This window comes from Diabrotica undecimpunctata, chromosome 1 (assembly GCF_040954645.1).
Source record: "Diabrotica undecimpunctata isolate CICGRU chromosome 1, icDiaUnde3, whole genome shotgun sequence".
In the NCBI taxonomy this organism is placed as follows: Eukaryota; Metazoa; Arthropoda; class Insecta; order Coleoptera; family Chrysomelidae; genus Diabrotica; species Diabrotica undecimpunctata.
Window position 1 is genome coordinate 122,572,900 of NC_092803.1, and position 13,670 is coordinate 122,586,569.

General features: G+C 33.5%; 1 protein-coding gene across 2 annotated transcripts in view; it reads right to left on the reverse strand.

The window, feature by feature from the left end:
- Positions 1–13,670, reverse strand: part of Wdr33 (WD repeat domain 33) — a 103,770-nt gene that overhangs the window by 11,185 nt on the left and 78,915 nt on the right. For both annotated transcript variants that reach the window (XR_011949672.1, XM_072519342.1), the window contains exons 6-7: positions 4,913–5,039; positions 3,513–3,746 (exon numbers count right to left, since the gene is read on the reverse strand). Coding sequence is in view for 1 of the 2 variants with exons in the window: in XM_072519342.1 (XP_072375443.1) it covers positions 3,513–3,746; positions 4,913–5,039 (361 nt within the window). In the remaining variant the exon portion in view is untranslated. The remainder of the gene's footprint in view (positions 1–3,512; positions 3,747–4,912; positions 5,040–13,670) is intronic.

Below are 13,670 nucleotides of genomic sequence, written 5' to 3' on the forward strand. Positions count from 1 at the left end.
TAGTTTGGTTTTCTTTGTTTACCTTGATATTCTGACCCAGATATATGTATTCTTCTACATGTTCCACTTTTGTTCCTTGGATGGTTATCGTCGGTTGATCATCTTTATTCGACATTAGCTTAGTTTTACTCAGATTCATTTTCAGTCCTTTTTTTATGGATTCCGTATGAAGCTCATCGATCATCGTCTTCAGTTCTTTCCAGCTGTCGGCTATTAGTACTACGTCATCTGCATATCTTAGATGTTTTAAATACTTTCCGTTTATCGATAGTCCCTTCGTTTCCCAATTTAGTGATTTAAAGATGTCTTCAAGTGCGGCAGTAAATAGTTTTGGAGATATGGTGTCTCCCTGTCTTACTCCTCGGTTGATTTTTATTGGCCTCGTTTTCATTCCGTTATCCATCGTGACTACCATTTCAGCGTGTTGATATATATTATGTATTAATATCTTATATCTAGAATCTATTCTGCTGTTGACCAGTGCTTCCTCAATAGCCCATAATTCTATGCTGTCAAAAGCTTTCTCGTAGTCTATAAATGATAAACAGATTGGTAAATTGTATTCGTTAACTTTTTCTATTAGGACCTTTAGTGTGTGAAGATGGTCACATGTACTGAACCCTTTTCTAAATCCGGCTTGCTCTACTGGTTGATATACATCGAACTTTGTTGTCAATCTATTTGTAATTATTTTTGTGAATGTTTTATAAAGTTGTGATAGTAGTGATATTGGACGATAATTATTCAGATCTGTATTGTCCCCTTTTTTGTGTATTAATATTGTGTTAGCAGTATTCCATTCCTTTGGTATGTTTCCTTCAAATAGGCATTTATTAAAAAGTATTTTTAGGTACCTGATGACTACTTCTCCGCCTTCTTTCAGCATTTCTGCCAGAATTCCATCACTACCCGGTGCTTTATTTCTTTTCAATTCTTTAATTGCATTTTCTATTTTTACTTCGCTTATTTCGGGCATTACTTCAGAATTTACGTTTGTTATTTGTCTTTTCAGATTTTGCTTTGAAAAGTCGGGGGGATCGTTTCTTGAGCGGTATAACTCAGTATAGAAGTTTTCAACTATGTTTGATATCTGAGCTTTGCTTGTTTCTAGTTGGCCTTGTTGATTTTTCATAGTTATAATATTTTTCTTTCCTAATTTCGGTTTGGTATATTTCAGACTTCGATTTTTCTCTATCACTCTTTCTACATGTTCTTGTTGATGTTTTTTAATATCGTCTTTTATCTGTTTTCGTATGGCTCGATTAAGTTCTTTGTATTCTGTGGTATTTCTTTTGTTTACTGACAGGAGCTCTTTTCGTTGTTTCAGCATATTCTTCGATTCTGCACTTATTTTGGATTTTTTGTTGTTATGGCGGGTTGCTACTTCTGAGCTAGCATTCAATAGTTCTTTTGTTATAAGTGAGTTAATTTTATTAACGCTGAGTTGTTCTAGATTCAGTGCTTGGGCGGTTTTTAATTTGCTAGCATATTTTTCTTTATCGACTTTTAGCTTTTCTGTGTCTATTTGTATCGTGTTATTAAAGTTAATTCTACGTTTGCTATACTTAATCCTTAGTTTAGCTCTAACCATGATACTATGACTAACAAGATAGGATCTTCCCGTAGCACAAAATCGGTCGTGTTCGCGCATGCCGTCATTGGAGATCAGATTTGAATTCTTGTTAAAGTTAAATGGGATTTTTATGCATTCTGTGATGAAATTATTTAATTAGCAAAATAATAATATTAAATAAAGGTTTAATAATTACAATAATCGTACACTAAAAGATATCTCCAAACTATTTAATAAAGATTATTTATTGACACATACAAAAAACTGACATTACGAACGTGCAAGCCTCCAATTACGTCACGACTTATGCGCAATATCTTATCTTCTTAATCATAGTATCATGGCTCTAACCATTCTGTGATCACTACCCAGAGAGACATTATTTATTACTGTTATATCTTCTACGATATCTTTCTTGTTACACATGATGTAATCGATTTCGTTCCTTGTTTTTCCGTCTGGTGATAACCACGTCCACTTTCTTTGCGGTTTTTTCTTATAAAATGTGTTCATTACGAAATATTTGTTGCTATGTAGGAAGTTAACCAGGGTTTCTCCTCTCTCATTTCTAACACCATAGCCGAATTCACCAATATAGTTTTCGCTTTCTTCTAGTCGTTGTCCAATCTTAGCGTTGAAATCTCCTATTATAAGTGTGTAAGTGCTGTGATAGTTCGTGTTGGTTTCTATTATTTTCTCGTAGAACTCATCTATCTCTTCATCGGGGTGTGTTGAAGTTGGGGCGTACACTTGAATGATTTTTAGGGTGATTTTTTCGTTTATATTTATCACAATCATTGCAATTCTTTCTGAGATTCCCACATATTGTTCTATTTTATTAGCATGTTTCTTAGAAACCAGAAATCCTACGCCATTTAGACTTTGTTCTTTGTGCCCTTTAAGATGTTACCTGATTGCAATGTTATGCGCTCCTCACCTTTCCTTTTTACCTCTGCGAGACCAATTATGTCCCACTTTAGGTCCTTTATTTCTTCTTCTAGCTCATAGATTTTTTCATCTCTGTTTAAGGACCTTACATTGAGTGTTGCTATATTCAAGTTTGTTGGTTTTAGCGATTTCTTGCTTCCCCCAGATTCCATGAAGCTGTCCTTTTTTATAAAGGAGTGGGACTTGCCAATACTGTATGATCTACCCACCTGGGGACTTACTCCTATCGTTTTAGAATTCGCCATCATTTTGGGGAGGTTATTAGCCTTAAAACACCGCGCTGGCCAGACGTGTTGGTGAGTGTGTATTCAGCCGTCCATTCTGGATCAGACACTGTTCGTAGCCGTCCACTCTGGATCAGACGCTACAGTTTGTGATCTTATACTATCCCTAAAATCAAGGGTTGCCAGCTCCGCCATCTTCGCTGTATCGAAAGTATTCTTCGTCGCCTTGGATGCCGTTCTGGACTTCATCCGTGACCCTGGACAAGGGACCCTTAGCAGGTGCTAGCTTCCCGGGTCAAGAAGCTCCTGGAATCTGCGGAGGGCAGGGGTTGATTCACTTTCCCTGATTGGACTATCCAATAGAATCCAACCCGCTACCCCCTATGATGTAATAAAGATCTATCCGGTAAGTTGTATCATCCAGAGACTAATATAATACATCCCAGCTAAAGCTAAAAATCGTTGCGTGTTACGTTAATGAAAGAAATACGTCAGTAAGGTGGTCAAATACAATTAAACATGGTCGGAAACGGTTAGACTGTATATATATATATATATATATATATATATATATATATATATATATATATATATATATATATATATATATAATCGGTCGAGTATTTCGCAAAATAAACATCCGATCAAAAAACTAAAAAATAGGTGTTTATTTTTTAAAAATCTGGAGTTTCTGGATAATTGTTTTAGATTTACAACTTTTTGAAAAAAAAAAAATTGAACAAGTAGATTAAAAAAAAGTTACTCACCCCACATGCCAGAACATAATAGCACCATCAGAACCACCACTACAAAATAGACCCTCGTGGATCGGATGCCAAGCAACACTCGATGCTTCTTTCTTGTGTCCTCTGAACGTTTGTACTTCTTGGCTCAAATTTCGCAAGTCAAACAATTTAAGTAGATGATCTCTGGATGCGGTTATCAACCAGTTGCCGTTCTCGTTCCATTTCAGATCCATCACAGTTGATTTATGGGCATGCCTGAAAAAACTTTGGTTAATCGAAATATAAAACAACAATTTGAATAAAAACTGAATAGAAACATCCTTCTCCCGTTTCTATCCCCATATATCCTGTGCCGCTCTCATCCAGTTTTTATTTATTTTCTTTAATTGCCGTCGTCAGTCCATCGTGCTGGTGGTCGCCCGACAGTTCGTTTGTCCTCACGTTGTCTCCATTCCAACAGCCTTTTTGTCGATCGACCATCTAATTGTCCTCGTTATCTTTCCTGCTTATCTCAATTTTAGTCTGGCTATTCGTTCAATGATGTCAGTCACCTTAGTTCTTTTTCTTATATCCTCGTTTTTTAATTGTGTCTTGTAGAGTTATTTCCTACATGGACCCTTCCATTTTGAACTGTGTCAATCTCAGTTGAATAACAAGCTTTTCTTAGGATGGGTGTTTCTGCTTCGTTAGTTAGTGCTGGTAAAATGAAATGAAAATACACTTTTTTTTACAGACATACGGGTAGATCGCTTTTAAATGTTTCTCGTAATTTTCCATAATGCTGCCCATCCAAGACATATGTTTGGTTATCTCTGCAAACTCTTATTTCAAGTCCCAGATATTTATATGTATCCACCACTTCTATTTCTTTTCGGTTGATGTTAATATATTGGTTGGGTACTAATTTGGATGATAAATGTAGTATCCTTAATACAACCTTACTTAGATAGTGATCTATTTTAACCAAAAGTTTTATGAAGTCATACTGAAACCTTTGAGATCTATTTTACCTCATTCTTTTCCTACTTGTCTAACGACTCAAGTAATATTCACTGAATCTAGTAATTTTTCTTCTTTTCCTCAGATTAAGCATAGCTTTTTCTAACATATACTTAATATTGTTAAAAAAAATTCTTAAGACACATTGAGTTGATTTCGACACATAAATAGAATGAAACCTGGTTTGTTAATAAAAGCTAGAGCTCGGTAAAATGTGCAAAAAACAGAGTAGGAAATACAAGTAATTTTTTAGCTTAAATTGAGAAAAAAGCAAAAAGTAATAAAGGAATTCGCTACTAACGAAAGAAAGGAAACCATTGATAAAAGAAAGGTGAATTTCAATATGATACATGAAAAGGCTTACAGAATTGAAAAAAAAGAAGAATTTTTTAAACAATTACTTCAGATGCATTATTACTTACAAAGTAGCCAACGATTGTCCGCTTTTTGGGTCCCATAATTTTAATGGCTGCTGATTGTCTTTGCTTCCAGATATAATAAGACTTTTCTGAGGATGCCAATGAACGCATTTCACGTCAGCACCATGTCCTAAAAAGTAAATTTTACATTAATAAATAACCAATTTTAGTCATTCGTACGAACTATTTTACTTTTTAGTAACTACTATTAATATATCAAAAAACTATTAAAAGGAATTTTTTAAGATGTTCGAATGAACCCTACCTTCTACGTCCACGAAGACATAAGTAGGTTAATCCCTGGGAATATATGGCGTACTATGGGAGTACGTTATATAACAAGAAGGGAGTGACAGGCGGGCTTAACACCGGAACACACCAGCTAACCCTTACCAACCAGCACTGAGGCAGCGTGGTAAGGTACGTCTCACCACCCCTAACATGAAAGATAAAAGACACGCTCAAAATATGGCCCTCATTCTCCGTAGGCCCAAATGGCCCTGAACTGGATAGCTTTTGGGATCAAGCCAGAAGGTCAGAGGGTGCCAAGAATCTGCGGAGTCTAAACAGCTACCCAAATAAAACAACAACGCTTTATATAACGACATAACTTCCGGTCGCTATCAAACTAATCCAGTCTTGTAAAACTGGAAAAAGAATCTGAAAATATAAAATGGGACGTCATAGGAATCAGCGAAATAAGACTGAAAGATGAAGAGATATTGTAATTAGCGCCAAGGAACACATTTTACTATCATCGAAGAACATTAACGGGAAAAAAAGATACATTGGATTGCTAATCACCAAGAAATGGAAACGAAGAGTAGTCGAAACAACTAGTAGTATCTCATACAGAGGTACATACAGTCTCATACAGTTGTAACGTTGAGTGTATCTCAACGTTACAACTAAACTAAATAACAATAAAGTCATTTCAAGCATCTAATTGGTGACTTTATTGCCAAAGTGGGAAAGAGAAACGGCAGGGAACAAGTCATGGGAAAGTATAAAGTAGGTGGGAGAAATAAAAGGCGAGAAAGAAAGGTTCGGTTTGCACAATACCAAAACATATATATTAAAAAAAAAACGGGTGTGGCAGTCCAGTGGGACTGCCGGTAGAAGTTATACTTCTATACACGCGTTCGCCGTTAAAAATTTATATAGGAGTCAATCTGCACACTCATTACATATGTAATGCTGTAGGTAAGAGAGAGCAGAAAGAGAAAAATAATTAGTTATATAGGTATATGGTGGATCGTTTACTGTATATAAACATTTGACCTGTAATAGGAGTATAGTAAATGAAGGATTGTATCAATATTTTAATGAAAATATATATTTTTATTTTTATATATGTATAAAAGGAGTTGAATGCAAAAAAAAAATTACACATACTCTGCGGTAAAATTCATTGTTTATTTTGTTATTATTATAAAAATTACAATACAATAAATACACTGCAACATAATTCAATATAATAATACAATATAAATGAAAATATAATATTCATAAGTATTTAAAACTGCCAATATACATAACTTACTTTAGGAAGATAAAAATAAAAAACCAATGTTGTAAATTTTCATTTTATTTTAAAATTTATGTTTTTTGCGTATATTACATATATTTAATAAGATTAACGTGAGGTTTTTAAATATTTCAAAAATAAAAAAGGAAATTCATAATTGGGATTCGAACTCACAACCACCAGCGTATGAACCAAACACGTAAAGGATTTGCCAATTAGACATGACACTAACGGATTTCAAAATTGACAGTTCTAGGTAAAACATTATTTTTTTATACTTTATTTTGAAATACAAAAGCCTAAAATAATTATAAACGTTTAATTTTAAATAATACAAAACATATCACATAAATAATAATAATACATATTATATTATATATAATATTATATAATATATATACAATATTATATATATAATATTAAATATATATACAAAAGGAACATTTTTATTCTCGAGAGAGGAAGAGAGAGAAAATATATCTTCTGTCTCTCTCTTACTCATTATCTTACATATGTAATGGTTTCACAGATTCACTCTCATGCAAATTTCCAACGCCGACCGTGCGTATAAAAGTATAACTTCAATAAATTCTTGACTTCATTCCAACCAACAAGATTGCTACAATAAAATATGTCAGTGTAATCAATATATTCCAAACAAAGAGCAACCATAGACTAATCAGAGCAACCTGTATAAACATCAACACCCTAAAAGAAAACTCAGATCACTACCAAAGGACAATCGATGAAAGATTACATGACCAAATCGACAGTTATCAATTAATGAAAATCATCCTTGACATTGCTAAATAAATCGGAGGCCCGCAACAACAAAATGAACATAGGAAACTGTCTGATGAAACCAGAATAATGCTAAAACCAAGAAGGAAAATGAAAGAAAATAGCAACATAAAGAGTACTTAATAAGACAATAAGTAAAATATTAAGGCGGGCATAATAAAATACAATGAAAGACTGGTAGAAAATGCAATGGAAAATAGAAAAAGCTATACGAAAATAAGAAGGGCATTAATAATTGGTAAAAAGCAAATCGTTGCTCTAACAAACGAAAACACCAAAAATTCCCGACAGAAATTAAATAATACAGCTCGTGACTAAATTCCACAACGAACTATACAAAGTCCCTGAAACACTCTAAGAAGCAATCAGTAACCAAGAAGATGTACCAGAAGTCCTTCCGGAATAAGTAGAATTGACAATCACAAACATGAAAAGCGGTAAAGTAGCTGGAATAGATGGCATAACAGTGGAACTGCTTAAATATACTGGCAAAAAAACAACTGGAAAATCTTATGCAGATATAATCAAGGTGCATACCACTGGAACACAGAAAACATAATTCTCATTCCTAAGAAAGGTAGCGATGAGGATATCAAAAACTACAGACCCGTAAGTCCACTATCAATCATATACAAGATATTCACAAAGATCATCAACAACAGATTAACAAACGCATCAGATGCTGCACAGTCAAGACACCAAGCTGGCATCAGAAGTGGATTCAGTACCCTGGATCATATCCATACGCTTCTAGAACTAATGAGTAGAGTCAAAATATATGAAATATCGAAAGCGTTAACCTTCATGGATTCAAGAAGGCTTTAGATTCTATATAACCCAATGCAGAATTAGAAGTTTTGACCACCCAAGGCATTGACAAACCGTACGTAGAGACTCTAGTAAATAAATATAGAAAAGCAAACGCAAAAGTAAAAATTTATGAAATCACTCTAGAATTTCTCACTATCAGATTCGTCCGACAAGGAGACGCAATATCCCCAATGCTCTTCACCGCAACCCTAGAAAATATATTCAGCAAAATGAACTGGTAGAACGAAGACCTACATTGATGCAGAATACCTTAGTCATCTAAGATTTGCAGACGACATAGTTCTGATTGCTAATAATCCTGCACACCTACAAGAGCTTATAAGCGACCTAAATGCAGCCATCAATTAAGTTGGTCTAAAAATGAACTTGGCAAAAACAAAAACCATGTACTACATCCACTAGTGGATGTCCAAGATGTAATAATAAAACACTGCACTTAGACAGTACACGAATATTTATACCTAGGACCTAAATCGACAGAAGAATGGAACTGGTTGGGCATCTTTTGGTAAAAATGTAATACATTTATTATGGCATGCGGCTGCGAAACTTGGGCACTAAAGGAAGAAATAATAACGAAACTCAAAGTTACTCAACGGTCGATAGAGCGATGCATGTTAGGCATAACAAAGGGAGATCGTAAAAGAATAGAATGGATCAGACAGAAAACCCAGGTCACTGATGTAATCCACAGAATACAATCTTTAAAATGGCAGTGGGTGGGACATTTAGCGACATGAACTGACAATATTTGGTCCACTAGAATTACATTATAGTATCCAAAAAGCATCAAGAGACGAAGACGATGTCCAAACTTAATGGGGCTATGACATAAAGAAACAAGAGAAAAAATAATTAATTTAATTATTAAAGAAATTTAGAATTAGAAATTTTAAATAATATTGACTTAATTTGTGCCAAGAAGGTACAACAGAGAAACGAATACCAGACAATCGTAGGCAGAAATGAAGAACGATTATCCAAGTGAGGCTGCACCATAATCGGTAGAGTACGCTGAGAATTGTGATGATATTTGTATCCACTAAAAAGATTTTTATTAATATCATTGGATAACAAAAAAATTGTTCTGTTATAGTGGGTCTTGGCGTGTTCTAGGATCAGCTTCTATTTCTTCCTATCCTCCGCCTTGGTTTCCAATTTCGTACTCTTAATTTCGGTTTCGTTGAAATGAAATGTGATCATATTTGCTTTGTTGCTTTTAATACCAGTATCTCCAGACACCCAGAGTAAACTTACTTTGTTACTTTTTCCGATCCTAATCATATTCTGAAGACAGTTCCAAACTAACTTGGACTCAATTCGATTCGATTCCAGTGTCTTTAATAACGCTTGACTATGCGATATTATTTTTATAGATCTGTCCCTGCAATTTCTCTTTGATTAGTTTTTGCAGGAACTATAGCATAAATTTTCACTTGGAAGGTAGTAGAGTGATAACTTAGGCTTTCACTAAGGCTTAGCCTTGTTTTCCGTTCGTAAACTCCAGCTCCAACTCCTTGTTTGTGTTAGTATTATATTGGTATTGTTAGTATATTTTTGTTGATTTATTAGAAAATGTGTGATTGAAAAAGTGGAAAAGATTTTTTGACAAAACTTTTATAATACATCAAATCTGAAGATAAGTATTTTTCGTTTTTCAGAAGATGGAGATGCGTAATATTTCTGTGAGTTATTACTAAAAAATACAGACAAAAAAAACATGCGAAAGGAAGATTGGTGTAAAAATCGTGAAAATCAGACAATAAGCTGTTTTAAAATTTGAAGGTGTTCATATTTTTCCTTTTTAATTTTTTGTCTTTTTGGATATAGATTCGGTAAGCTATCCATCGTACGGGTGTAGATATTTTAGCTCTTTGGTTAATTAATTCCCAAGATCAGAGTGACTCAACTTAAAAAAGATTTTAACCTGTGTTCTCGTATTTAAGGGCTGGAATGATTGTAACTGCAGCTGTGTCAGGTCTAATTGATTTGAAATAATTAAGGTTATCAAATTTTAAAAAAATCGTGCATTGATATTTTACCTCATATTTTCCTCGTTTTTCGAGAATGTACATAATCTGCTGGGACATTTATTTTACGATTTCGAATTTTCTTTTCGATACAAGAATGAATGGCATCTACTCCCATCTGTGTATTCCCCTTTTCAAAGTACTTTTGAATAACTGTTATCTCATGAAGCATACACATATTGACAATAGCGTTGGCAAGAATAAGAGTTCCGATTCTGTGCTGTGCATCTGTCACTGTATAATATAATATCCTTATCGTTATTTGATAAATTTAAAATTACCTTATTTTCTTAAAAACTGCAAAATATAGATGAGAACTCATTCGCAGTCAAACCACCTTCAGCTTCGTGTCAGAGGAAGCAGAAGTCGTCTTGTGTTTTTAAATTAAATAAGGTGCAATTATGTACTACTAATTTCGTTCTATAGTACATTGACCTTATAGTTAATTTAGGACACAGCAATACGGTATGTAAGTCCATAGTAAAAACTGCAGCAACTGAAGTAGAATCCTTGTCTCTGTTTTTCTCTTTCCAAGCTTGTTTCTTTATTTCCTGGTGTAGGACTCTTCTTGTCCAATATTTTTTGTATCGTAAGCTACACCTTACAGTTTCTTAGGGGGGTTACACAAGTCTTTTTTTTTTAACATAAAGGGAAAGGTTTTCCTTATTAAACTCTTGAAAAAATACAGTCTTAGATACAGGTGCAATATTATTTTCAGGTCAATAATTACGTTTGTAAAATTTAAATAACTTTGTTGTTGAACTCCACATTGGTTCTAAGTAGACTTTACTGCTGGATGATCGGCAATAATGCGACTCAACTTTCGGCAGCGGGTTTAAAAATGATTTTAATCCTAAATTTTTGTTTTCATACATTTTATTCTGACTGCTTTTCTTTTGTCCTTAGATTTGTTGAATTTCTCCCAATTTAGAACTGTAGTCTCTACCGTAACCTACAATTTTGATATTTTAAAGAAAAATTTCTTCTGCTTTATTCTTTGGTTCCGCGTCTTCTCTGTAGGTTTTCTATTTTAACCAAACATCGAATATAGACTCTTCTTTCTGACCACATCATATTATTCTAAAACATAAAATACTTTCCCGGTTTTCTTGAGCGACTTTATTACATTCAATTTTCTTTGACCTAGTTTTAATTTTACAAGTACATGGATTTTCTTATATCTTTTTATTTCTAGGTATGCAATAGTTCCATTTGCCATCGGATTTTCTCTTACCTGTGTAGTCTAATGCTTGTTCTCGATTTAATTTATTTTTATTTCTCGACCATGTAAAATTATCAACTTCGTATTTTTTCGACCCCTTTGTTAAATTTAAAATATCAGCATACCTGTTATTTAAATGTCGCTGATTTTTCTCATCTTTCCCCATTTCCTCGTCTAATTTATTTTCATCTTCGTTTTCTGGACTGTCGTTTGGGTATAGTTTCTTGCACATTATTTTCCAACAGAAACTTATGTATATAGTCTGTGTTTTCTTGTTCCAAAGCCTATGTTTTCTGCGCCAAACATATTTTTTCCTCAGCCTTAAAACCCCCATAAATTCCTGATGGAGCTGGTACGTCAATAAATGATATGACGATGTCTTGTTAAATTGTCTTACATGGTATTTCCGCTAAATTAACAGCATGCGATGGATCAGTCACGTCTTTGTGAGACCATCAAGAATATTTTTTACAGCCAAATTTTTGTCTATGACATCCGATTTATTAATCACATTTATTAAGTTTTGTGCAGCATCAATTTCTGTATGCAAATTGTTTATTGCAAAAAAGGAATTAACTATGTTCAAAATAGCATCATCCTCAAGTTTTTCTAATTCATGTTGTTAACAGTTTCCAGGGCTATAATTTTTTTTTTCTAGATGTCATAATAATAGAGATGTTGTGTTGTGTTCATAAGAGGCTTGTACGCCTTGTACGCTCTCAAAATAAAACATAACTCTCAATTATTCAAGTCTTTTCTATAATAATAATCGCAATAACGAATGTATTGTTGATTATTAGATAAAGTCCGTATCTTCTTGATGTAACATTACCACCAAAAATCGTATAACAGAAAATCGCGTATCTCCAATTTGTACTTCAAATCGATAAAAGTCACCCATCATTTTTACATACGCTTTGCACACTTTGAATGCTCTATAGCCCCATGGATTTTTGTAGCTCCCACTCGAGAAGTAGGAAATAGTAGAACAATTCGCTGGCTTTCCATGTAGGAGTATTTATCTACTCGACTGCGACTGACTGAAGACAGAAATAACGTTATAACAGTCTATTGATATCAATTCTTACACAGAAGGTTTGATGAATTCTGCTCATTTCGACGTTTATTTATATATTCGGCGTTTCAATTTATATACATATATATATATATATATATATATATATATATATATATATATATATATATATATATATATATATATCTACGGCATAAAGTGGACTCCGCCCATGTTAAAATTCAGGTTCAATCGAGCTCCGTGGTCAAGTGGGTACCGATATACGGAGCTCACTTGACCATTCCATAATATTGGTTCTGTCGATTCATCAACATGTAGAGTTTAATAATTTTTTAAAAAATTTTTTAAGCCCGTAAATACCCCTGTATCATAAATGTATATCGGTTAGTTCACGTGTATATATTATAGGGGTCGTTGAGATCTTCTTCAATGTATAATTGAACCATAGGTTTATCGGTTTAAGTAAGCTCTGAGAGTTTGGCAACTGTGCGATTATACCTTATATTTTCAACATATATCCCGAGCGGTTTATATGGGCTCCTTATTTTTATCTACTGTTCGTAGACAGTGTAATGTCATACGCATTACACTGAGTAACAAAGGATATCTTATTACATGGTATAACTACGTACTAAGAGGTAACTGGTTCTTTAAAAACAGGTATATAGATACAAAAGGATTTGGGCTTATTATTTAATGGAATGTTCGCTTGCATAGGAAATTTTATTTTTTCTGCATTTTTAAAAATGTTGTTTTTTTATTTAATATAATTTTATTAGTTAAATGCCGAACTCAATGTTTTTTTTTAATTACAGAAATTTCGTAATATATTTTGTTTACGTGAGTATGTCTTTGTACGTTTTATGTAAGCATCCGATTAATAAAAACTACTTTTATTTCATCCAATCTTCTGCGATATCTTGTATAAAGCTTTTTTATTATTTTAGTTCTGGTCTTATTTGTGTACTATATATGATATCTCGATAAAAGGTTATCTCAAAATAAATATGGTTAAGAGCTACAATAGATATTTTTGTGGTAAAATGGGTAGTACTACACAAAACTGCACAAAAAGAAAGAATTTGTCTAACAAGGTATATTCGGCAGCAGATGCATATAGTGCAAGCGTCTTTGTTTTAAGGGCGGAAGGACGCGCACCTCATTTTTAGCTGACAAGCATGCGAAAAATATTATTTCTGGTCCTCAATTTACCTTTTTGTTTTAAACAATGATCTGTGACTGACCCCGTGCGATACAAATTATTTTCAAGGAATTTATATGAAGTCTACGTTCAACAATTTCATGACATTATT